The sequence below is a fragment of the Miniopterus natalensis genome, chromosome 3, assembly GCF_054644295.1.
Source record: "Miniopterus natalensis isolate mMinNat1 chromosome 3, mMinNat1.hap1, whole genome shotgun sequence".
NCBI lineage: Eukaryota > Metazoa > Chordata > Mammalia > Chiroptera > Miniopteridae > Miniopterus > Miniopterus natalensis.
In genome coordinates this window covers 95,232,441-95,256,289 of record NC_142083.1, presented here as the reverse complement: position 1 = coordinate 95,256,289, position 23,849 = coordinate 95,232,441, and the positions used below count along the sequence as shown (strand labels likewise).

General features: G+C 52.4%; 1 protein-coding gene and 1 non-coding gene across 2 annotated transcripts; both read right to left on the bottom strand.

Annotated features, from left to right (window-relative positions):
• Positions 1-978: 978 nt before the first annotated feature.
• On the bottom strand, positions 979-4,061 carry MRPL28 (mitochondrial ribosomal protein L28). Its single transcript, XM_016216222.2, has 5 exons — positions 3,741-4,061; positions 2,799-2,951; positions 2,314-2,448; positions 2,137-2,223; positions 979-1,421 (listed from the first exon to the last, which is right to left on the bottom strand). Exons 1-5 carry the CDS (start codon positions 4,026-4,028, stop codon positions 1,314-1,316), a joined length of 771 nt encoding a protein of 256 aa, XP_016071708.2. The 5' UTR covers positions 4,029-4,061; the 3' UTR covers positions 979-1,313.
• A 231-nt stretch (positions 4,062-4,292) lies between these two features.
• On the bottom strand, positions 4,293-8,519 carry LOC107539649 (post-GPI attachment to proteins 6). The gene is made up of 3 exons (XR_015714227.1): positions 8,376-8,519; positions 5,844-7,047; positions 4,293-4,621 (listed from the first exon to the last, which is right to left on the bottom strand). It is a non-coding gene; the product is annotated as a post-GPI attachment to proteins 6 (transcript).
• Positions 8,520-23,849: the final 15,330 nt, after the last annotated feature.

The window sequence follows — 23,849 nt, the reverse complement described above, 5'->3', positions numbered from 1 at the left end:
TTAAATATTAAAAACTGTTCACAACGTAGGGACATTATATGAGAAATCACTGGTGTATGGAAAGCATGAGGAGGTAAGAGTGTGGGACTGTGACAGTGTACCCAGCTCTGGACAGAGATCTGGTGATACACACCCCAGGGCTCTGACCCCAAGGCAGGCAGGCCCTGACCCTCGATGACCTCATAAGCCATGGGATTTGTAGGGCTCTCCTGCAGCTGTGCCCACTGACCAGCCATGCCTACTGGCCAGCTGCACGCTGCCTCTGGCCTCTGGCACCAGGAACACAGGCCAGGTGTTGTTGCTTCCACATCACCTTCCAGGGGAGCCCAGCACCCCTCAGCCAGTTGTCAGGACCAAGTCAGGGGAACCCCTCCCTGTGCTCCCAGAGACCTGAATGGGTCTCAATGATGGATTTCCAGGTAAGGGTAGGGAAGAGGGCCAAGGCATCCCCAAATCTCAGAGCAGGAAAGGCGTCAGAGTGACTGGCCCAAAATCAAGTGTGGGTCAGCTAAGGAGGGGACATGCAGGTTGCAGGCCCGGGTGGCTGTGCTGACAGAGGTCCTGACTAAAGGCTTTCCCTGCAAGACACTGCCACCTGCAGTGCCCTCTGAGGGCCTCTGAACCTCTGAGTTGGTGGGAGGTGTTCACCACACCAAAGGGCATGCCAGCATGGACACTTCCCGGTCACTCCCAAAGCCAGGCCATAGCCTCCCTGCCTCTGCTCTGGAAAACATCCAGAACAGGCAGGATGTGCAATGTGGAGAGGCCAGCAGCATCCTAACTTACTGCAGAACACCCTCAACTTCTCAGGATTCTCTCCCAGAGGATAGAAAACCATCGAAACAAATCTCAGCCCCACAGCTCAGCTGGGGACCACCACCCATCTCAGCCATGTCCAGGGTTTCTGGGGCGAGGGAGTGATGGGGTCAAGGGATAGCAGAAGAGCTCCAGTTCTCCGAGCAAAGCAGCACACACATGGCCTTGCTCAGACTTTACTTGTGCTACCCCCAAAATGTGGTGAACCTGCCTCAACTGGGCCTCCACTGCAGATGGAGATGGGACCTCAGATGCAGCCAGAAGGCCCCAGGCCTTTGGGGATCCTGAGACGAGAGGCCCATTAGGGCCTCCACAAAGTCCACCCAGCCAGAAGCTCCGCAGCCAGTACGCACAAGAACGGTTCACCCACTGCCTCAAGTGGCTCTTGTCACCACCCCAGACTATGTCCATGGTGCCAAAGGGCAGAGGGGTGGAGTGGCTGGGGACAACAAGGGACACTGAGCCTGGCTATCAGGCACGGGTCAGTCACTATGCAGTCACTTCCCGCTGGCTCTCTTCTGCACCACCGCTGGCTCAGACAGTGCCTGCTGCTGAAGCTGCTCAATTAGCTCTTCCACGTAGACCTTGAACAGAGGGACGGGGTCCTACAGGGGCAAGATGGGGTCACAGTAAGGCACTCTTGGGAGGGCAGAAATCCAGCTGCCTTTAGCCAAACACCAAAAGGAACTGGGCATGAGAAGACTGGGCCCCTCAGGCTTGGCCACAGAGTGAAGTGAGGCTGCTTGCCACCCCTTAGCCCCCAGTCCAGAGGGTAGTGTCCTGTCCATGAGACAGGGACCACCTTCCCTTGGGAATGCAGGAATCAGGTGCCTGCCCCTGGTTTCCCTGCCTTGGGGACACAGCTAAGCCAAGCAGAGGGAACAGGGGAAGCCAGCTGCTGTGCCATGGGTAGAGGCTCTCTGTCCCAGCAGCTACCACAGGCTCCACACCCTCCTAGGGGACAGACACAAAAAGGTCTTAACTGGGAAGACCCTGGGGGATGCTAAGTGGCCAAGTAAACCAACAGTGCCAAGATTCCAGCTCTTATCACCAAGAGTCTTTCTGTCCCTGAACTTTGAAGTGGGCCAGAGGGAGCAGGAGACGGTTAGGACCATGAGGGGAGGAAATGTGCCACATGGAATCCACAGGACTGTGGCTCCAGCTGGGGAGCTGGGCAGAGGCAGCTCTTTCCCAAGTCCCCCTGGTGTGACAGCCCCTTGTCCAAGCTACCCACAAGGCAGTACACTTCCCCCCACCCCATTAGCTTGGTCGCTGTGCCCACTCAAGTGGGCAGAGCAGTTGGCACTCACACATGCTCACCTTCTCCTCCAGAAGTCTCTGCTTCTCCACAGCTTCATCCAGGGTCAGGCCAACCCACTCAGCCTCCTCCTCCGGGATGACAAACTCCTGGGCAGGTAGACAAGGGGCAGGTGGTAAGGCCAGGTAGTCAGTCACTGGAGCCCATGAGGAGCAGGAAGTCCAGGCCCAAACCCTCACCTTATACTTGTCATAGATGGCTGCCCTCTTCTCAGGGTCATCCGGGTGCAGCTGGGGGTCCCGTCGGGCAAGCCGCAACAGCATCCCTCGCTTCAGGTCCATCCCAAACTTGGAGCACAGGTCCTCCTTCGGGGTCTGGCAAAAAGCTATGTATGGGGACCCCAAGTGCTGCTGGCTGGGTCCCACCCACCCTGACAGTCAGCCCTACCCAGATCATTCCTAGCAGCTGGCAGCCCCCAGGCTAGAACAGAGGAAGAGCCAAAAGCAGGGAAGGAGAGGGCCATGTTCACTTGGGCCCTAGAGGGCAACACAGCCACCCATAGCAACAAACTCTCCTGTGGGCAGAAAGCCCCAACTGGGGCTGCCCAGAGAGGGGCATGGTCCCATTCACATTTTACTGGTGATCCTCTACTCCAGAGACCAGTGTGTCCCAGTGGGTGCTGTGATCTAGCCTCCCCTCTCGACTGGACATCAGACCCTCTTGCCTTCAGGATGTAGAAGTCAAACCCATAAGCTTCATCGATGAGGTCCAGGGTGCGCATAGTCACAGTCACAGAGAACTTTGTGTCCAGGATCTCACTGTAGAGCTCGCGCTGAAACAGCTGTGGCTTCCACAGCTTCTTCACCCTCTTTGAGAGCTGAGAAAGCAAAAGTCCTCATGAGTATTGCTGCTCCTCCCAACAGACCCAAGTTGGGCCCAGGGCATAGAGACTTTGGACATAGACCTGGTTGCCTATCCAGAAGTCAGCTTCTCCCCAGTCAGCTTGGCATCCCAGATTTTGCCGAGGTTGCTAGTGTGTGTTCCAGATACACTACATACAGAATCATAACTCCACGGTTCATCACATTCCACACCAGGGACCAAGAAGGCAAAGGGAGATGCCAGCCTGGGAGGCCTCCTCAAGAGGGCTCAGCAATCCCTCCAAGTATATCACCAGAGGCAACAGGTGTTGGACACAAACTTGGGAAACATGCTCTCAGGTGAGTGTCTCAATCTTCCAAAATGCAATGAGGAGGTGGTAGTGCCAGCGTTGTATCAGAAGTGTCAGAGGCAAACTATGGCAATTCAAGCTGACAGATGACTGCAGACCCCTTTCTACCTCCTCCCGCCGCCTCTTCTCAACACACAGGTCTCCCCATTCTTACGCTTGATCTGGGTCACAACCCCAGGGCCTCTGCACTAGCTTTTCCTGAAGTGGACCACCCTATCTCAGGATACCCAGGTGGTTCCACAGAGTAGCGGTCCCTGTAATTGTGTCTTTTCATTCTAGCATGATCCTTTGAGGGAGCTGTCTCCACCAGACGGTAAGCCCTCCTGGGACTGGCCGGTCTCCCTTTTGCTCTCCAGTTAACTCCGGAGCCCAGCACGGTGTCCAGAGCAGCAAAACCCCGGGGAATTCCCCCTGAAGCCTGTACTGCTCACCCACCTTGTCATTGTTGACGTATCTGTGGCCCAGGATCCAGCCCTCGCCGCCCCAGAGTCCCAGCTGGGACTCGCGGGGGTAGTGAATGGGAATGGGCACGTCCTCCACGCGCTCCCGCTGCCCATTTTTGGGGTTGATCTTGAACTTGACCCCGTGTGGCCTGTAGTGCACGGGAGTGGGCGTCCGCTTCTCCTCAAGTGAGCGAAGGTAGTGCTGGGGCAGGCGGGAGCAGATGCCCTCCCGCAGCCGTAGCCGCTTCCATAGAAAGACCGGGAATTTGTGCAATGGCATTGCGACCAGCCTGGCAGGAGGCAGAAGACCGCTATCACTCCGCAGCCCGGCTGACCCCCAACCCTGGCCTCAACCCCCACCCCCGTTAATCCGGCCCCCCACCTCAACTCTGCAACATACTTGACCGCGACTACTACCAGAACCCGCGTACCTCTCGGATTTCCGCGCCCCGCCGGAACCGGAAATTGTGCTGCGAGAATCTTGCTCTTACGCCACTGATTGGCTGCAAAGCCCGTCTGTCTTTCCGTATCCCGCCCACTTTTCCGCCTTTAGGGACCGTGGAAAATGCTGGGGGAGGACGGCTGCAGCTCTAGGCACCATCGTCAAGAGCAGTCCGTTTTGGGCGAGCGACAGCCCAGGGGGCAGAGCTTGTCATCTCTCTGATCTACCTCCTTTCCTCCCAGTAGGAGCACAAAAAACAATTTAAACTCTCTTGCCTTGAAATATAACTGTAGCCTCGGCTGAGTGGCTCGGTTGGAGTGCCATCCGGTACAACAAAAGTTTGCGGTTCGAACCTCAGTAGGGGAGCAGAGGAGAGGCCAAGGATCATGTTCATCTCTCAGGTGGATATTTGTCTCTCTCCTTTTCTTTCTCTAAAATCAATAAACGTATCCTCAGGTGAGGATTAAAAAAAAAAGAAATGTAACTGTAGAGGGAGCATTTGAGGTCTTGCTCGCTGGCATTGTCATCAGTTTGGCTCAAATGCTTTTTTTTAAATTGACTTTTTAATAATACGTTTTTATTGATTTTTAGAGAGAGAGGAAGGGGGTGGAAGAGAAACATGGATGAGAGAGAAACCGATAGGCCACCTGCCACATGCCCGGCACCGGTGATCAAGCCTGCAGGCCACGATCAAACAACTGAGCCACACCGGACAGGGCTAAATTGATTTTTAAAGAGAGAGGAGGAGAGGGGGGACAACCGAAACAGCGATGTGAGAGTGAAACATGATCCCCTGCCTCCCACACACCCCCTACCCAGGATGGAGGCAGCAACCCAGGCATGTACGCTGCCCCAGAATTAACCAACAACCCTTCAGTGCCCAGAACTATACTTGACCAACTGAGCCACGCAGGCCAGGGCTCAAATAAATTTTTTTTTTTTTAACATATCTTTATTGATTTCAGAGAGAGGAAAGGGGGGAGAGAGAGATAGAAACATCAATGATTAGAGAGTCACTGATGGGCTGCCTAGCCGGCAACCCGGGCATGTGCCCTGACCGGGAATCGAACTCTGATCTCCTGGATCCTAGGTGGATGCTCAACTGCTGAGCCACGCCCAGCTGGGCTCAAATAAACTCTTAAAAAATTTGAAAAATAGAGCTCTAGCCTGGTGACTCAGTTGGTACAGCATCATTCCATACACCTAAAGGTTGCAGGATCCCTGGTCAGGGCATGTACAGAAAGCAACAGATCAATGTTTCTCTCTCCTCTCTCTCCCCCCCCCCGCCCTTCTCTCTGAACATATATAATTAAAATATATATATAATTAAATTAACCAATCACAGCAAAATCAGAGTTACATAAAAACAGGTTAATATCTCAAAATTTTTTATCCCCAAAAAACACCCTATATAAATGTTTACCCTTTATAAACTTAAAGAATGCTACAGTGGCCATGTGCAGGGTAACTGGAAGTGGGCAAGGCCTCTAGGGAGGACCCAGAAGGGAAGCCCCAAGGGCTCTGACCCTCAGCCTCAGTGACTCCAGCTTCCCATGGCCCTGTACCACACCATTCATACAGACAGCAGCCCCCTGTGCTCTTGCCTTGGGAAGGGACAGGGTACTGCTTCTTGGGGCAATCAGCATACCTTACCCTGCTTCCCCCACAGAGGCGGGAGAAAGGCTGGGCCAGGTCATTCTAGCAGCCCCCTTCCCAAACACATGCTTGGGCCAATGCAGGGTGGCAGCCATCATCTCCACTCCTGACAGCAAAGCAAGAGGATGCTTCTCAGAGAAGGGTCCAGGAACCCAGGGGAAGAGTAGGGACACAGAATTGGGGCAGAGTATACCCTATGTTGCTGGTGCCCACAGAGCAGCTTGGTAACCCCTTCCCCAGGAAACTCTTCTCAGGGACCTGTAGCTTCAAAGGTGAAAACCAAAGGGAGGAGAAGAGCAGGGCACCACAGCCAGAAGCCAGCCTCTCCCATGCCACCACTCATGGCAGCTGGATCCTATGTCCCCCAATGCCCATCAGCTCTCTGGTAGCTATGGTCACCTCTCTCCAGGGCAACTGCATCAACAGGGGGCATCCCCATACCAAGACAGACTGGCATTCAGGGGCACAGCTCCCAGCCTCGGCGGTGTTGGGGGACCAGTGGGAGGTGGGCTTAAGCCTCTTCTGCCTCCCTGGGTCTCACATCTCAGCCTCACAGGGGAACAGGGTGATGGGGGAATCTTTCTCCACATCTCCAATCGTCCCCAGGCCAGCAGAACACAGAGCCTGTCCCCGAATGGTACCTGTGGTCTCCAGGCAGCCAGGCCCTGGCCCCAGGGGCCACTGCAGATACCATCTGGGACTTGCAGAGGGATGGGGTCAGTTGGTAGCCAGCAAGCACTAGGGAATTGGGGGGGTGTCCTCTCTTCTGGAGGAGGAAGCAAATGGGTGCGCAGAGCAATTTTATACAGTTGGAAATCCATCTGGACAGGGTCCCTCTCCCTTGGTCCTGGCCCATGGCTACAGAGGTCATCATCAAAGCTGTGGGTGTCCCTGAGTTAGCTACATCATGTCACTGTGTAAAGTTCCTCTTGGTGGTTCTTGCAGATCTGATAGTGGCAAATGAGCTTCTGTGAGTAGGCTCAGCATGCTTGTCAGGTGGTGGAAGCAAGAACGCTATGCTCCCCGCCAGCAGCATGTGCCAGATGTTGTGGGTATAGTAATAGTTGTCACTGGGCATCATGGAGGAGTAGATGGCCATAGCCATGGCCACAGCAGCCATGGAGATGTCAGGCAGGAAGTAGAAGACCCAGCGTTGCCAGGAGGTAGGGTAGCAGTGGCACCGGTGCCCACAGCAGTACACCTAGAGAGAACCGTCATGAGAGCATTGGCATAGGGGCTGCAGGTGTAGCTCTCAGGGCCCACCCTCAAGTCTGGGTAGCAGGACCATGGATCTGCGATACTTGGAAGGGGCTCAAGAGCGCAGAGACCTGACGGGTCCTCAGGCCCGGGCCTCGGCATGAAGCCGCACAAGGCACTGAATGCCAGTGCCAGGCCTCAGCAAATATGGAAGGACTCAGACTCAGGACCAGGAACATGACCAGAATCAGTGGCCAGGCTCTTTTCTTCTAGAGTGGGGGGCCCATGGGGAGCCAACACTCTCTTAATCCAATTAACAGGAGATGGGGTTTGGGCAAGAGCTCCTTACCCACATGGTGACCATGACCATGAGGGCAAAAAGACAAAGCCCTGCCCGGCCGGGCATGGCTCAGCGGTTGAGCATCAACCTAAGATCCAGGAGATCAAGGTTCGATTCCCAGTCAGGGCACATGCCTGGGTTGCGGGCTCAATCCCCAGGCGGGGGCGTGCAGGAAGCAGCCGATCAATGACTCTATCATTGATGTTTCAACTCTCGCTCTCCCTCTCCCTTCCTCTCTCTGAAATCAATAAAGATATGTTTAAAAACAAAACAAAACACGAAAAGGCCCCATCATATTCCAGACGCCTCTGCGGTCCAGCTGCAAGAACATGGCGAACACCAGCGTGACCAATAGAAGCAGAACCTGAGCAAGACAGAGACAACCACAGGGTTACAGGAACCCCAGGCCAAGGTCATCGTGATGGCACAAGGTCCAGCAGGAGCATGTGGCCTGGGCCTTCTGGTCATCCTATCACCCCACTGCCCCCCAGCACCTCTGACTGCCCGCTTGGAGCTGCTGGCACACTGTTATGCTCCACTGGCAGGGAGGGGACACCCCTCCTCTAGTTACTGATTCATCCTAAGGCACAGCTTAGGCAGGCAGGGCACCGGGCAACATGTCTCCATCAGCCACGCCCGGCTGTGACAGAAAAAGCCCCAAAGTATTCTCAGCACCAGGGACTCCAGGAGCACATCTAGGGGCTTCTCAGGGAGGTCTTGCCTGGGGTAGGGGCTCCAGGCCTCTTCTCTGTAAGAGTTTTGGGGGAGAAGTGGGCTGGGAAGGTCCTTGCCTAGCCCTGTCTCCACCTTCCTTTCCTGGAATCCTCCAAGCAGCCAGCACAGTCCCTTCCAGCTGGAAGAGGGAGACTGGTCATTACAGAAGATGGAAGGTATCTAATGGCAGCAGCTGAACCTCCTTCTGATTTCTCCCTCACCATGCAAGGGCCTCTTGTCCCTCAGAGCCCAGACCTGGGTGTCAAGGGGTCACTCACTTTTCAGGGCTACCTTCAGCTGTGCCATGGAGAGGACGGTGACCCAGATGGACACTCCAGAGTCCAGGAAGTTGCGGTACTTCAGTGTGTCATAGTTGAGGATGCACAGCACCCCCTCCCTGGGCTGGTCGCAGGCATGATAGAACTGCGGGGCAGGGCAGTGAGAGGAGGCCCAGACCTCCCCACCATCCCCAGGGGAGCAGGCGAGCCTACCATGGAGAACATAGTATAGGCGTAGACAGAAGCCTCCACCAGGAGGCAGTGGTGCACGGAGAGGGTGATGGGAGCCAGGAACATGAGGTTGCTGAGGGTGAGTAGGAGCGTGGCCACCCTCTGCTGGGTCACAGTCTGGGCTGGGCTGTTGTCCGTGCAGCTCCACCCACGCCAGCCTGGGGGCCAATGCAATGTGAGGGGGCTGAGGGTGGGCAACTGAAGCCAGGCTTGTGGGGGAGGTACTTCTGAAACTCAGGGCCCACCTCCACCCAAAGCCCTGCAGAGAAAGCCCTTTCTCACCTAGGAGCAGGCTAGGACAGGTATGAGTATGGGTATGTGTGGGGCATGTGTGGGTAGGTATAAGCTAGTGTGGGCAGGGGCAGACACTATGAGGCAGTCATGGGCAGGTGTAAAGAGGTGTGAGGCAGGTGTAGGGATGTGTGGGGGAGATATGAGGCAGATGTGGAACAGGTATGGGGTAGGTGTGTGGCATGTGTGGGCAGGTGTGGGACATGTGTTGGCAAGTATGGAGCAGATGTAGGCAGGTGTGGATCAGGTATGGGACATGTCTGTGGGCCGGTGTGGGCAGGGGAGGCCAAAGTCAGAGGCAGGACCATCTCTGGGGGTGCCTTTCTGTGAATGCATGAGGGACTGGAGGTATGTGGCCAGAGAGGGGAGAAGGCATTTGCCCTTGCTCTGCGAGGGTACTCTCCAGCCTTGGCAGACTGGGATGGCTCCTAGGGGAAGGCACAGGGCTGGGTAAAGAGAAGAGTGTCTGGAGGCATCCAGGCCTGGCCCTCACCTGCCTTGCAGCTGCAGCCTGCATATAGGTAGCTATGTCTGTGTAGTAGGAGACACTGGTTGTATGGTTTACAGTCATGCAAGCAGGGCACCAAAGGTCCTGCTTTGGTCTCCACAAGGACTGAGGCCTTCTCACACTCCCTGTGAGGAAGGGGTCACAGGAAGGCTGACTGCCGAGGTCTGTTGACCAGTCCCTGCCAGTGCTCCAGTGAGGCTCTTGGACACATGAACCCAAAATTGAGGCCCCCAGGTTCTCAGCCCTGGAGGACAGCAACTGTGAGATCCACAGAAGCCAAGATGCCCCTTCCCCTTCGCACCATACTGCATCCCAGTCTGTCTAGGGCTGTCCTGAACCAGTCCCCTTCCCTGTGTCCTGGCTCCCAGGGCTGCCTGAGGAGGGGTGGCCAGGTGGAGGAGGGAAGTCCCTCTTAACTCCTGGATGGCAACTTACACTGTGTGGCTTATAGGAAGCTGGGTCATTTTCAAACTCACATGCAGGCAGCCCAATCATGGCCCTGAATGCAATGATTCAGTCACCCAGCAGGTCTGGATGCCTCCCACTCTAGCCCCCAAGTTTACTTACTCAGGACTCTGAGGACACACAAGCTGCAGGGAGAGGTACCAGTTGTCTATCTCTGGGTAGGGGATGATCAGGTTGGCCTTGCGAGACAAGGTGCTCAAACTCAGGGGATGTCCCTGGAAGAAGGCTGTGGGAGGAGCAGGAAGGCTTGGTAAGAGGTGGCCGGAGGAGCCAGATGCTCCTGCCCATACCTGTGGTGCAGTTGAGCAATGTGTTGAAGCTGAAGAAGAGTGAGGCAGCGTTCACGCAGACCATTAACAAGGTGTTGCTGGAAATCATGCTCTGAAAAGGATGGCTGTTCAGTGTCAGCCCTAAGTTCCCAGTCTGATGCTAGGTGCTCTTTGTGGCTCCCACTGGCCCAGGGCCCACCTGGAACCCCTCCCCTCCAAGCCCGGCAATACCCAGCCTCTGATTCTACCCACAGAGTCCCATTTCTGCAAGCACAGCCATCAAACTGATGACAAGGACCTATAAAACAGGCCTCCCTGCCCTGGCTGATGTGGCTCAGTTGGTAAGAGCAGTCTCCTGCACCGAAAGGTTGAGGGGTCGATTCCCCGTCAGGCATATATCCAGGTTGGGGGTTAGATCCCTGGTCCGGATGGGTACTGGAGGCAACTGATGGTTGTTTGTCTCTCTCTCCCCCTCCTCCTTTCCTCTCTCTCTAAAATCAGTGAAAAATATATTTTTAGGGGAAAATTAAAAAGAACACAAAAAACAGGCCTCCCTTTCTGCAAGTGGTGCCCCATTCTGGCCCAATGCCTATCGAGGTCACTCTGTTGCCTGAAAGGCCACCCCAACCCAGTGTCCGTGATAAAGTCAGTGCAGGAAGGCCTGAGCAGTGTTACTCAGCCTGTGAGGGTCTAAGTCCTGAGCTGAGCAGCTCCTGGGTGTCCTCGGGGATGACGATTCTGCAGCCAAGAGGGATGGCCTCACTCAGGCTCTGTGGCTTCCAATGACCTCCCCTCATCTGTCACACTCAGGGTGGTTGCCCCACTTCCCAGAACCCCAAGACCCAGAAGCCTACCTTTTTCACCCACAGTGAGGACAGTGGAATCACCCACTCCATCAAATCCAGAAGCTGGGCCTCCCCAATACCTCCACTCACTTGAGGTAGCTGGGGTGGGAGAGGAGGGTCTGCAAAAAGGGTATGAGGCTCCAGGATGGAGACTTCGCCTACCCACATGACCAGCATCCCAGGCTGGAAGACGTAGGCAAAGGTGGGAACAAAGCCTTAGAAAGAGAATGAGAGGGGGGAGGGGGTTCATAGGCATGGGATGGGGCAGGAGAAGAGTACCCAGACTTGGTGGGGGGATGGGAGGGCACAACTAGAGAGCCTAAGCTAGGGATGGTTGGTGGGGAGGCAGGGCCTTGACAAGGTCTGCCCTGAGGAGGTAAATAACAGGGACCAGCCATTTCTGCACGGATGTGTCCTGCCCCTCCATCCCTGGAAAGTAGACCCCTCATCTTTACCTCAATCTTTTGGGATGAGGGGGGCAGGTAGGCAGCCACAAACCAGTCCCCAGGTGCTGGGTGGGAGATGCTGATGCAAGCACTGCTCTGCAGCATCTTGATGAGGAAGGACGGCTGCATGCAAGTGTTGGCAGGGTAGCTGGTACCCAGTGGGTTGATGACAGGAGGGGCGCCATATTGGAAGTACCTAAAGGTGGGGATAGCAGGGCAGGCATCAGATGTGGGCCCTGGGCTGGGCTCTGGTGGGCAGGCAGGCAGGCACCTACATAGTGATTTCCACATTTGCACATGTGTGGTCGCCACCCTGGGACACTTGCAGCAGCCGGTATCTGGGGGCACTTGGAAGTGGAAGAGCCTGGCGCTGCCATACCAGCTGTAGAAAGACAGCTTCTATGGGGACCACGAGAACTGCTCAGACACCAGCCTGATGTCTGAAGAAGGCACCATCAGCCAGCCCAGGGGTGCCCCGAGGTTGCCCCACCTCCACATTGGGGAACAGATAGAGAAATTCAGAGACCCTTCTGCCCCAGCATGGCCCTAGAGGAAGAGGGAAGCCATGGTAGGCTGGTCTAGAGTCCTTGGAATGCCTGACACTCCAACTTTGACCTTGGCAAAGGTTACTGTCCCTCCAGCCCCTGGCAGTTGTCTCTGGCAATTGGTCCCACTTGACAGGTGACAGAGTCCAGTTCTGGCGGCTGGTTACCTTCTCAGGCCCATGATGATTTGGGACATAGCTGGACTGGAGCCTGAGACCCCCTCACCCAGATAGGTGGCAAGCAGAGACCCTGGGGTAAGGGAACCCCAGGCTGGAAGCCTGGCCAGCTGTGGGGACCAGGGGACAGCTGGCCCCCATTCTGCCCATGGCCTCACCTGGGGCTCCCCATGCCTCAGTCAGTGCAGTGACTCAGTCCCCCACCTCTGTGGCCCCAGCCCCCTGATCCCCTGCCCTACACACTTTAAAATTTTGCCCTCACTGCTCACTTCCTGTCATACCAGCATTTCCTGGAGCAGCTCTCAGGATCTTCTGAGACTCAGCAGAGAGGCCTAGGCTCCACCTGCATTAGGCCCCTCCCAGAGTGTCCACTAACTAGGGCACAACCTCCGTGAGAGCATGTGTTCAGGCCCTACAGGATAATCACCCGCCCCGTGAATGAGTGAGGGTGCCCACCCAGGATCTCCCTCTACTGGGGCTCCTACAGAACAGGCATGTTCTGCATTCCCGTAAATGGACTACCAGGACTGGGATCTGGCCACAAGGTACCTGAGATGGATGGTACCCTTGTGCCTCATGTGACCTTGGGTGCCCCTTCCCCTCTCTGGGTTCCAGTTTCCTCATGATTTGGCCCAGGTGAATACCACCTCCCTTTGGTTGCCCCTCCCCACAACGTTAATGGAAGGTAAAGTGCTTCTGGAAGAAATACACTGTGGGCACAGCAGAGGGCAGCCTCACTCTCCTCCAAGCTAGGGGTGCCTCCCTCTGCCCTGCTAGGAGAGTTGCTGGCTCACACAACCCCAGCAGCAGGCCCTGGGCCCCTTCAGTGTAAGCCAGGTGAGTAGGTAAGGGAGCCAGGTGAGCATCTGGCTCTCCTGCCAGCCTCCTGACCCTCCAATGGAGGAACTTTGAGAAAATATAACAACTCACTTATAGAGTCAGTCTGAGCACCAGAGGAGCCCAACATGGGGGGCTAGGCTCCACGAAGGACACACTCCAGACTTCCCAGGTATCTGCTTACCACCAGGTCCGACTCACCAGGATGCGGCCTGAGGAGGCTAGAAGCCACTGAACTAGCACAAACTTTTCTTCTGAGGCTCCTACGGCCCCTAGGATAACATGACAAGGGCCAAAAAATCTAAATGCTGAGAGGTGAGACAGGATAGCTCTCCACCCCCATCTCAGGACCATGAGGCCTTAGAGAAACAGTCAGCCAGTACCCAGCCTCTGGATGGGGCCTCAAAGGGGAGGTCACAGAGGAGGTCATGCTGCACTGTGCAGGACTCCTGCAACCCAGCTGGTAGCTGTGAAGTTTCAGCAGGTGCACAAGAGATAAGAGACATGCTCAAGGTCATCCTAAGACCCAGTGGTCCCCACTCCCAGGGCTACATAGCCCCTCCAGCACACCCCCTAATCTCTGCAGCCCCATCTCCCAGCCTAAGTTGCTCACACTATTATCTTGGTGAACTTACCAGGCCACTAACACATCGGTCTAAGCCTAATGTGGAAGTCACATCTCTGATAACAGGGAGTAAGAGCTGCCCTGCCCCACAGTCCCCTCCAAGGACACAGGGTTCAGGGGAAGACAGAGAAAATCCCTGAGCCTATCCTGGGAACTTGAGCGAGGGCACTCTCCAAACCAGGACTGGCACACTCTGCAGAGCCCCTGCCCACCCATAGTTCCCAGAAGCCAGGGCTACACTGCTGCCAGCCCCTCGAGCAGGCCTGGGAAGTGAGGGGCTGCCCCAGGTTTCTGCCCACCAGTGACCGCTTATCCCATGCCACCGCCCAGGATGGAGAAAAAGGAGAAAGTAAAGGTATCTAATGGAGCAACTTAATCAGGAGTCATCTCCGGGAATCCACCTTTCATCTCAAGCTCAGAAACCAAAGGCACAGTCCCCAAAGAAACAGGAGCAAGGTTTCAGAAACGGAGCAGGAACTGGGAGCCTATAAATCAAGAGGAGCTAGTCCCAGGCTGTGCTGGATAAGCCGCCTAACTGCTGGTGGAAAGGGGGCATGTGGGCCCTTGCAGCAGCCCCCTCTGCTTCGCCTCACCGCCCCCTAGGAGTCCCAGGCCATAGGAGTCAGTCAGTAGAGCTTACTCAACACCCCAAGCCCTAGGCAGAGCCCTGATGGGTAGCACCTCCTGGTCTAGCCACCATCTTGGGTAACCAGAAGTTGCAGAAATGCAAATGGAGGGAAACAAGTTCACCGACACCGCTGCAGTCCCCATTTCCTCGGAACCACCCTAGCCCGCCAGGCTCCTCAGGGCCACCTCGTAGTCCCTCCAAGAAGCAACACCAGCTGTTGAAAGAGACTGCACCAGGGTTGGCGATCACTGTGGGAGGAGTGGAAACATGACACCCACCTGGGCCCCTGCTCCAGGATCTACGCAACTTTCTCTCAACTCTGCCCCTTCTCCCCGCCCCACCCTGCAATCGCACTGCTTAGCCCTGCTTTTCAGCGGCCTCTCAGCTGGTGTCTCAGCTGAGTCCCCCTGGACCCCGCCACCCCCGCGTCCCAGCGCGCGACCAGAACGCGTTGGAAACAGGAAGAGAGAAGGGAGGGCGCGCTCCAAGGGGGCCCGTCTGGCCGACGAGGAGGGGTCCAACGTGTCCTTTACACCCCGACCCCTCGCACACGCAAGAGACCGACACAAGCCCCCAACACGGGGTGGGGACTTGGGGACTGCACCCGCTCCAGGTGAGAACACAGGTGCCCCCAGGTGAGTCACAATCCCAGGCGCTCCCCCACACAACCCCAAGCTGGTGCCCCCGGAATGGCGCTCGCGGGTCGCTGCCCGCTCACCACTCTTACCGCCGACACCAGCGGCGGAAGGAGGGGCCAAGCGAGCAGCAGCAGTAACAGTGGCTCCGCCACCGCCACCACCACCGCCACCGCCGCACCCTCGGTTCCGGTCCCAGCGCTGCCCACGGCTTTGCGCTCAGCCCGGCACTACCCGGACCGCGTCCCCGGCCGCCTGCCCCCGCCGTCCGGGGCTCTCATCGTCTCACACTCGCGCCCGGGCACCTCCGCCTGCGAGGCCCGGCCCCGCTAGTAGCCGGCGGGAGAGGGGTCGGTGGAACGCGGAGCTAGGGGCGCAAGCGCAGGGGGCGCGCGCGGGACCGGGATCCGAAGAAGGACGCGGCGGGGGGAGGGGAGGAGCGTCGCGGGGCTGGGAGCCGGGAGGGGGCGATATGGAGTCAGGGGCTACCTGGGACGAGGGTGACGCGGGGCAGGGTGCGATGTGGGGTCAGGATCGACGCCTACGGGTGGGCTGAAGCCGGGCGGGGGAGCGGGCCTGAGGCCGGGGTTGGGGGAAAGGTGGGCAGACGCGGCCCTGGGCCGACTTGGGAACGGAGGGGGTGCAGGAGGAAAAGGGGTCGGAGGGAGGCCGCGGACTGAGCAGACCGCTTGTGCAGGATGGGGGGTGCATGGCGGGAAAGCGGGGAGGTCGTGCGGCACGCGGGGGACGGGGGACGCCGGCAGGAATTCGCGGCGACAGTCCAAGCGCGCAGGAGATTCCAGGCGGCCGGCGGCGCGCCGAGAGCTCCAGACGCTTCCCGGGGACGCCCGTTTCCTCCGCGGCACCGCCGGCCGGCTGCGCACCTCGCTGAGCTGAGCTCCCGGGTGTCACGCCACAAAGTTGAAACAAGTGTGTGTAAAAAACAACCAACCAACCCCCCCCCCACACACACACACACAACACACACACAATTGAAAGATGAAAGGCTCCGTGGACATGTGGGAATTTCACATTGGCGAGTGGGACTAACTGCTCACGCTTTACAGCGGGATAGATCCCAAACACTAAGGATTTAAGCCTAAATAGGAAATGATCAAGGATAAGATTTTCGAGTCTTGGGGAAGCGAAGGCATTTCTAAATATGGCCCCAGACTCAGAAGTCTTTAGAGAGGACTGGAAAATTCAACTGGGTGAAAACGTTTTCTGCAGAACAAAGCTAAGTGAAGTAAAAAAAAACACAAACCGTAAACTGGAGAGGACAAGCTTGCACCTTGTATCACAAAGGGCCAATCTTAATAAAATTAGTAATAAAGAGCTCCTACTAATCAATGAGAAAATACCCACCCTCCAAGATAAAACGATCTGAGAATATTCCTGGAAAGGAAATGAAAACAAACAGGAGCCGGTTCCAACCTCTCTCCTTAGAATTTTAAATTCAAATTTAAAAGCTCCCAGATGCCTTTTTTCCTTTCACCTAACAAATCTGCAAAGATCAGAAAATTTTATCAAACCTGAAGGGTGAGATTGTGAGTGAACAGACATTGTTTAGTGAGCCTCCAGGAAGCCTCTGAACTCTAGAGTATGTAGCCTTGCCTCAGTTATTCCCTGTGGAGAATGGTCACGAAGGGGTGGGGTATTTTCCCTGTGCATTTTCCCTGTGGAGACTGGTCACGAGGGGGTGGGGTATTTCATTCATAGATGCCCATACCGTGACTCACACTATTATAACATAATTCAACTGCAGAAGGAAACCGGGAAGCTCTGTATACTGGTTGGAAACTGTCTACCAGATTTAGCTTTAGCTCAGAAAAAGGCAGAACAATATGTTCAGAAAGCTACTGCTTTTGTAGGAAATTAAAAAAAAAAAAAAAAAAGCGTTTCAAAGGCATAGAATGACTGGAAGCTTCCAGCAGCAAGGGCACAGGTTTAGCTTGGAGGAGGGAACCATGTGGCTAGGGATGGGATGGGGGTGCTACACCCATTTGTACCTTTTGAACTTTATACTAGGGAGGGTGAGGTGAGGGTAAACTGGAGGGGAGGGAGGAGAAGCTGACCCACCAAGCCCAAGGCCACTTAAGGCTAGTGAGGGGGGGTGGAAGATGGAGGCCTAGGGAGGAAGGAAGCTCTGAGAAGGAGGAAGCCAGAGGTGTGAAGCACATAAGAGATCTTTTGTTCCTTTGGAATTCAGACTGGGCCTTCCTTACCCCTGCCAGGAAGGGCTCCTGCTGTTCTGAATTTAAAGGGACAGAGATCATGCCTGACTGGCGTGGCTCAGCAGTTGAGCATGACAGAGATCATGCCCAGCCAGCATGGCTCAGCAGTTGAGCATTGATCTATGATCCGGGAGATTGTGGTTCAATTCCCAGTCAGGACACATGCCCAAGTTGCAGGCTTGATCCCCAGCATGGGGCGTGCAGGATGCAGCCGATCAATGACTCTCTCATTGATGATTCTATTTATCCCTCTCCCTTCCTCTCTCTGAAATCAATAAAGATATATTAAAAATAAATAAAGGGACAGAGATCAGTTCTGGGTTTTGCTGAGCTGTGATTTTAGTGCACTGCACTGACTCAGTTATGCTGGTGACAGCAGCAGTGGTCAACACTGAGGACTGTTCCATCCAAGACCTATCCCTTGCCCCAGGCTGGGCTCAGAGGCTGTGCATCAGCCCTCCTCACTCCAAGTTTGCCACCTCAGTATGAGGTTCCTGTGCCCAAGTTCCCTACCAGGTAGGAGGGGGAGCAGCAGACACTCCCAACCCCAGTGCTCCATCTAGGGAGCTGGTTAACTTGTAGGTGGACAAGGAGCCCTAGACTGGAGTCTGGAAACCTTTACTAAGTAACAGCATTAGCAACGGAAAGAAACCTAGAACCCACCTTGAGGGGTTTCATTTTCAAGATGGGAAACTGAGGCCCAGCGACCAGAGTGAGACATGGCAGTAAACCAGGACAAGTGAAATAGGGAAATAGCTGAACAAACTGACAGAGCAATTTACACAGATACAGAAGGTCATCTCCCTAGAAATAACATCTAGGCCTCAGTTGTATTTCAGCTCCAAACCCAGAAAAGCAGCAAAACCAGGTGGGCAACACCAAGACCAGCTGCATGCCCTGACACTGACCAATCAGTGGAGACCACAGCCCTGAAGGAGCACACCTAGGAAGTTGATTAATATTCTGCTGAAACCCTCCCCTGAGACCTCCCCTAAGATTCCTACCAGTAAGAAAGAAATAAAACCTCAGGGCAAAGGACCCAGTGTGTGCTTTCTATGGGGAGCAGCCCCACTATTCTCTTTCCTCTCTTCTTTCCCCTCCTTTCTTCCCCCACAGGCATGCATCTCCTAGAATCCAAGGGATCCCACTAGACTTGCAATCTGGGGAGCAATAGCCAGTGGCAGCTCATCATCACAGTTTATTCCCCTGAACCTGATTCCAAGGCCACCTTTCCTCTGACTTCCAAGAGAGTTAGGGCAGCCCAGCCTAGGCTCTCCTGATGCTGCTTCTATGCTAAGCCCTTTTTGCTTTACATCCCCAGCTTTAATAAATGTTCCCTAATAGTCATCTGGACTCAAGCTGTAAAACTTTTCCTACATGAAGTCCAGAACCCACACACTACTGGCTGGCCCTAGGCAGACTCACCAAGAGCCAGGTCCCCTTTCTGGTAACAAGAGGACTCTGTCTAGAGGCTTTTGAATATACACAGTTCTGTATTCTATCTCACAGCATACAAAAAAATGAATTCCAACTAGATCAGATGGTCAACTCCCAAGAATAAAATGATTAAAATGTTAAAAAGGAAACTTAGAACACATCCCTTAGAATACGGAGATGGAGAAGAATATCTTAAACGAAATGGACAGGAAACTGGGAAACCAAGAAGGAAATGTTCCTTATTTTACTACATTTTTGTTGTTAATCCCATTGATTTTTAGAGAAAGTAGAAGTGAGGAAGGGAGAGACAGACAGACAGACAGACAGACAGACAAATATGGTTGTGTGGGAGACACATCAATAGGTTGCCTCACACCTCTGCCATTACTGAGGCCGGGGGATCGAACCTGCAACCCAGGTACATGCCCTTGACTGGGAATCAAACCCTCGACTCTTTGGGAAGCAGGCCAATGCTCTAACCGCTGAGCAGACTGGCCAGAGCTTATTGACTACATTTTTTTAAATGTTGTGTAAATATAAAAAGTATGAAAAGCCCTGGGCGATGTGGCTCAGTTGGCTGGAGCATTGTCCTGTGCACAAAATTGTCTCGGGTTTGATTACCGGTTGGGCCACATACCCAGGTTGTGGGCATAATTCCTGGAGGTATGGAAGGCAACCAATCAATGTCCTCCTCACATCGATGTGTGTGTGTCTCTCTCTCTGTCTCCCCCTCTCCCTCATTTCTCTCTAGATTCAATGAAAAACATATCCTCAAGTGAGGATTACCAAAAAAATATGAAAGTAAAAAGCATAAAAGTCACTGATTAAGTCAAAAGACAAATGTGAGAAAACATATTCTATGCATATGGTAAAAGATTCATAAACAAGATAGAAAGAAAATTTACACATTGAAAAATGACCCAAAAGAAAAATTGACACTATATATAAAGGCAGCTTACAGAAGAAGGTGAGAAAAGATGCAACATGTGAAATGCTGCTCAACTGCACTTTTTAAAATACAAATTAAAACAGGACACTTTGTCAAACCCGGCTGTGAGTGGCTCAGCGGTTGAGCATTAACCTAGGATCCAGGAGATCAGGTTCGATTCCCGGTCAGGGCACATGCCCAGGTTGTGGGCTCGATTCCCAGTAGGGAGTATGCAGGAGGCATCCAATCAATGACTCTCTCATCATTGATGTTTCTCTCTCTCTTTCCTTCTCCCTTCCTCTCTCTGAAATCAGTAAAGATATATATATATATTTTAAAAAAGACACTTTGTCAAAAGCAGTAAAGGTAAGCCTCTCAGGATGTGGTGCCTCACACTTTGCTGGTGGGAATGTGAACTCCCCAACTTTTTGAAGGTTACCATGACACCATTAAAATGTAATAGAAAATACAAAGACGTAAGGACAGGCAAATGGGTGTTGGCTGCAGAATTGTTTGCAGTTGCAGAAACTTGGGAGCTCTGTGAGGGGGATGGGTGAATAAATTATGATCTAGATACAAGACAAATTTTACACAACTTTTAGACAACCTATGGATCTTCTGAAGGAATATTTTAAAAATAGAAAAATCCAGTTGCTGAATAATGTGGTACATCCTGTTTCCAGACTGGAACACCCTCCAATCCTCTCACTAGCTGTGTAAGTATGGCCCAAGTGGAGTGCTATCCACCCACCCAGAGGGGAGGGCTGTTAGAGGGATGAGGCGCGGGACAGGGGAACATACGTATGTTTTCCACAATGAGCATTATTATATTTGCTTTCTATAAAAATTTCAAAGGTTAACAAAAAACACCTCCCCAAAACCCCCACTATAATTCAATTTTATTCAAATAATTGTTGGAAGAGCTGCAGCACTTGGGTGTTTCTCTCTCTGTGTCCCTCTCCCTTCCTCTCTCTCTAAAAAAATAAATAAATAAATAAGTAAATAAACAAACAAAAAAACCTTAATGTGGTCTAGCAGAGAGTGGTGGGTGCAGAAATCACCTTCCTTCCTTGTTCCAGTGGCCTAACTTGTCAGCATAAACTAGACCAGGGTCCCCAGACATCTGAGTTGCATAGGAATAGTTTCCCCAAAAGTTTTACCAACAACATGGGGTTTCTGAATCTTTAATTTACCAAAGCAAAGTTTTTGTTTTGTTTTTTAATTGTAACTATTTTATTGATTTTTTTTTTTTTTTTTAAGAGAAAAGGGTAGAAACATCAATGTGAGAGGAGATATGGATCGGATGCCTCCTGCACGCCCCCTATTGGGGATCAAGCCTGCGACCTGGGCATGTGCCCTGACCAGGAATATAACCAGCAACCTTTTGGTGCACAGGATGATGCCCAACCAACTGAGCCGCACCTGCCACGGACAAAGTTTGTCCTTTCTTTTTTTAAAAAATATATCTTTATTGATTTCAGAGAGAGGACGGGAAAGGGGGAGAGAGAGACAATGAGAGAGTTGTCATTGATCAACGGCCTCCTGCATGCCCCCAACTGGGGACTGAGCCTGGAACTCGGGCATGTGCCCTGACCAGGAATTGAACCTCCATCTCCTGGATCCTAAATCAATGCTCAACCGCCGAGCCACGCTTGGCTGGGCACAAAGATTTTCTTAAGTCTAATTACAATCTATTATTATCATTTCATAAAGAAAAGTCATTTTCAACAGTCTCAGAACTCTTTGTCTCAATTGACCATTTAAATTTAACAGCAAAAGACTGGTTAATGATTACAATGCATTGTAAAACATTCAGAAGGAAAGGAGAATGTTTTGTGGACCATTTGGTTCATGTGTGTGTGGCAGTTTTTAAGTTATTAGTTTTTAAAATCAGTACTTTTTAATGGAAATAACTTGACCAAAAATCTGCCATAGAATTTTGAGACCCATTAAAACAAAGTTCAGTGAGGAAAAAAAAGTCCTTTTCCAACCAAAAGTAGGAAGTACATACACTCAAAATTATGCTTAAAGGTTAGTTTAGTTTAGTTTTTTAAAGTTCAGCAAGTAGTTCTTATTTATCCCGCCCCCCCTTTAAATATGTTTTATTGATTTTAGAGAGAAAGGAAGGGAGAAGGAGATAGAAACATCATCAGTTGGTGCATGGGGTGATGCTCAATCCACTGAGCCATCCCAGCTGGGCTTATTTATTCCCTTTTGATCTGGGCAAATGAGTGCTCCTGTCTAAGGCTGTGGGCACTTGTGAACCAGAGGATGAAGGGCACTCAGGGCTCTTGGCCTACACTAAGCCAGGTATAAGGTCCAGTCACATTAGAGCATGAAGACCAGAGCAAATTCCTGGCCCTTTTCCAAGGGATAATGATAGAGGGTTACAGGGGCTGAAGATGGCTGCCAGAGCAGGAGGCTCCAAATGTTATTCTCTGATTTGAGGGCTCCTTTGGGCACCCCTCATTAGTTGATCTGGCAGGTGGGAGTGAGGCTATCCAGGGTCCCTCCTCCTACAGAAAGCAGCCCACTCTCCTTGGCTCCTCCCTGTAGTGACTTGAGCAGGGGTGAAAGAGGTCTAACATGTCTAAAATTAGAATCCCAAGAGGACAGGAAAGAGAGGAGGCAGAAAAAATATGTGAAGAAATAATAGCCAAATATTATCTTGATTGATTGATTGATTGGTTTTTGAGAGAGAGAGAGAGAGAGAAACATTGATTTGTTGTTCCACTTATTTATGCATCATTGGTTGTTTTTTGTATGTGCCCTGACTGGAGATGGAACCCACAACCTTGGTGTATTGGGACGACACTAACCAACTGAGCTACCCAGCCAGGGCACGAAATATTCTCAAATTTGGTGAAAGACATTAATTTACAGATTCAAGCAGCTCAGTGAACCCTAAGAAGAATCAACAAAAAGAAAAACACACCCAGGCATATCATAGTTAACTACTGAAAACCAAACTTGAAGAGACAAGATTAAAAGCAGTCAGAGAAAAATGACTTTCCAGGGATTGACAGTTTGCATGACTTATGACTTCTCATCAGAAGCCATAGAGGTCAGAGGACAGTGGAATGTCATCGTTTTCTGTTTTTTTGTTTTTAATCTTCACCCAAGGATAGGTCTATTGATTTTTTAAAAAACATTTGTAAAAATTGATTTTACAGAGAGGAAGAGAGAGCGAGATGTGAGAGAAACATTGATCAGTTTCCTCCCATACACACTCTGACTGGGGATCAAACCTGAAACTTGGGTATATGCCCTGAATGGGAATCGAACGTGCCACCTTTTGGTGCACAGAACAACGCTCCGACCAACTGAGTCACCCAGCCACGGCCTGAATGTCATCTTTAAACTGCTGTAATAAAGAAAAAAACTGTCAATCCATGATTCGATATCCAACAAAAACGTCCTTTAAGAATGAAGACAAAGCCCTGGGCGGTGTGGCCTAGTTGGTTGGAGTGTTGTCTGTGCATCTTGTGCACCAGAAGGTTGCAGGTTTGATTCCTGTCAGGGCATGTAGGTTTTAGGTTCCACCCCTGGTGGGGCGCGTAGGGAAGGCAAGCACTTGCTGTATCTCTCTCACATTGATGTTTCTCTCTGTCTCCTTTTACTTCCTCCCTCTCTAAAGAAACATAAAAAGTAAAAGAATAAATACAAAGACATTTTTAGATAAAACCAAAGGTCCTAGCTGGTTTGGCTCAGTGGTTAGAGTGTGGGCCTACAGACGGAAGGGTCTCAGGTTCTACAGGAGACAACCAATCGATGTGTCTCTCTCACGTTGGTGTTTTTCTCTCTCTCCCTTCCACTCTCTCTGATAAGCAATAGAAAAAATAACCTCCGGTGAGAATTAAAAAAAAGAAAGGAAACCAAGGTGTTGTCAGCCAACCTGAATGACCAAGAAAAAGCTGACAAGGTAGATCTTATATTTCTCAACACAGAAACACACAATAATAATAATGATGATAATAAAGAGGGTGGGAGAAAACTTTTGGAGATGATGGATCTGTTTATGGCATGTACTGTCGTGGTGGTTTCACGGTTCATCTCCAAACTCACCAAATCCTGCACATTAAATATATACAGCTTTTTGTTTGTCAATATTTAACGACTGCATTGGTATGAAGACGAATATAATCTACGCTGGGTTCATATTATCTATTTTTCTCTTCTGACTTTAACAGAAATTGACACATTTTTCCAGGTGCCCTGCAAGCGGAGAAGAGTCGGGCGTGGGACCGCAGCTGGTGCGGTTGGGGGTGGGGTGGGCAGGGAAGGGGCGGGGATAGATGGGGACGAGGCCGGCGCTTCCCTCCATTTGTCCGCCCCATCCTCCGTCTCTTATCCCTCCGCCCCTCCTCATTTCTT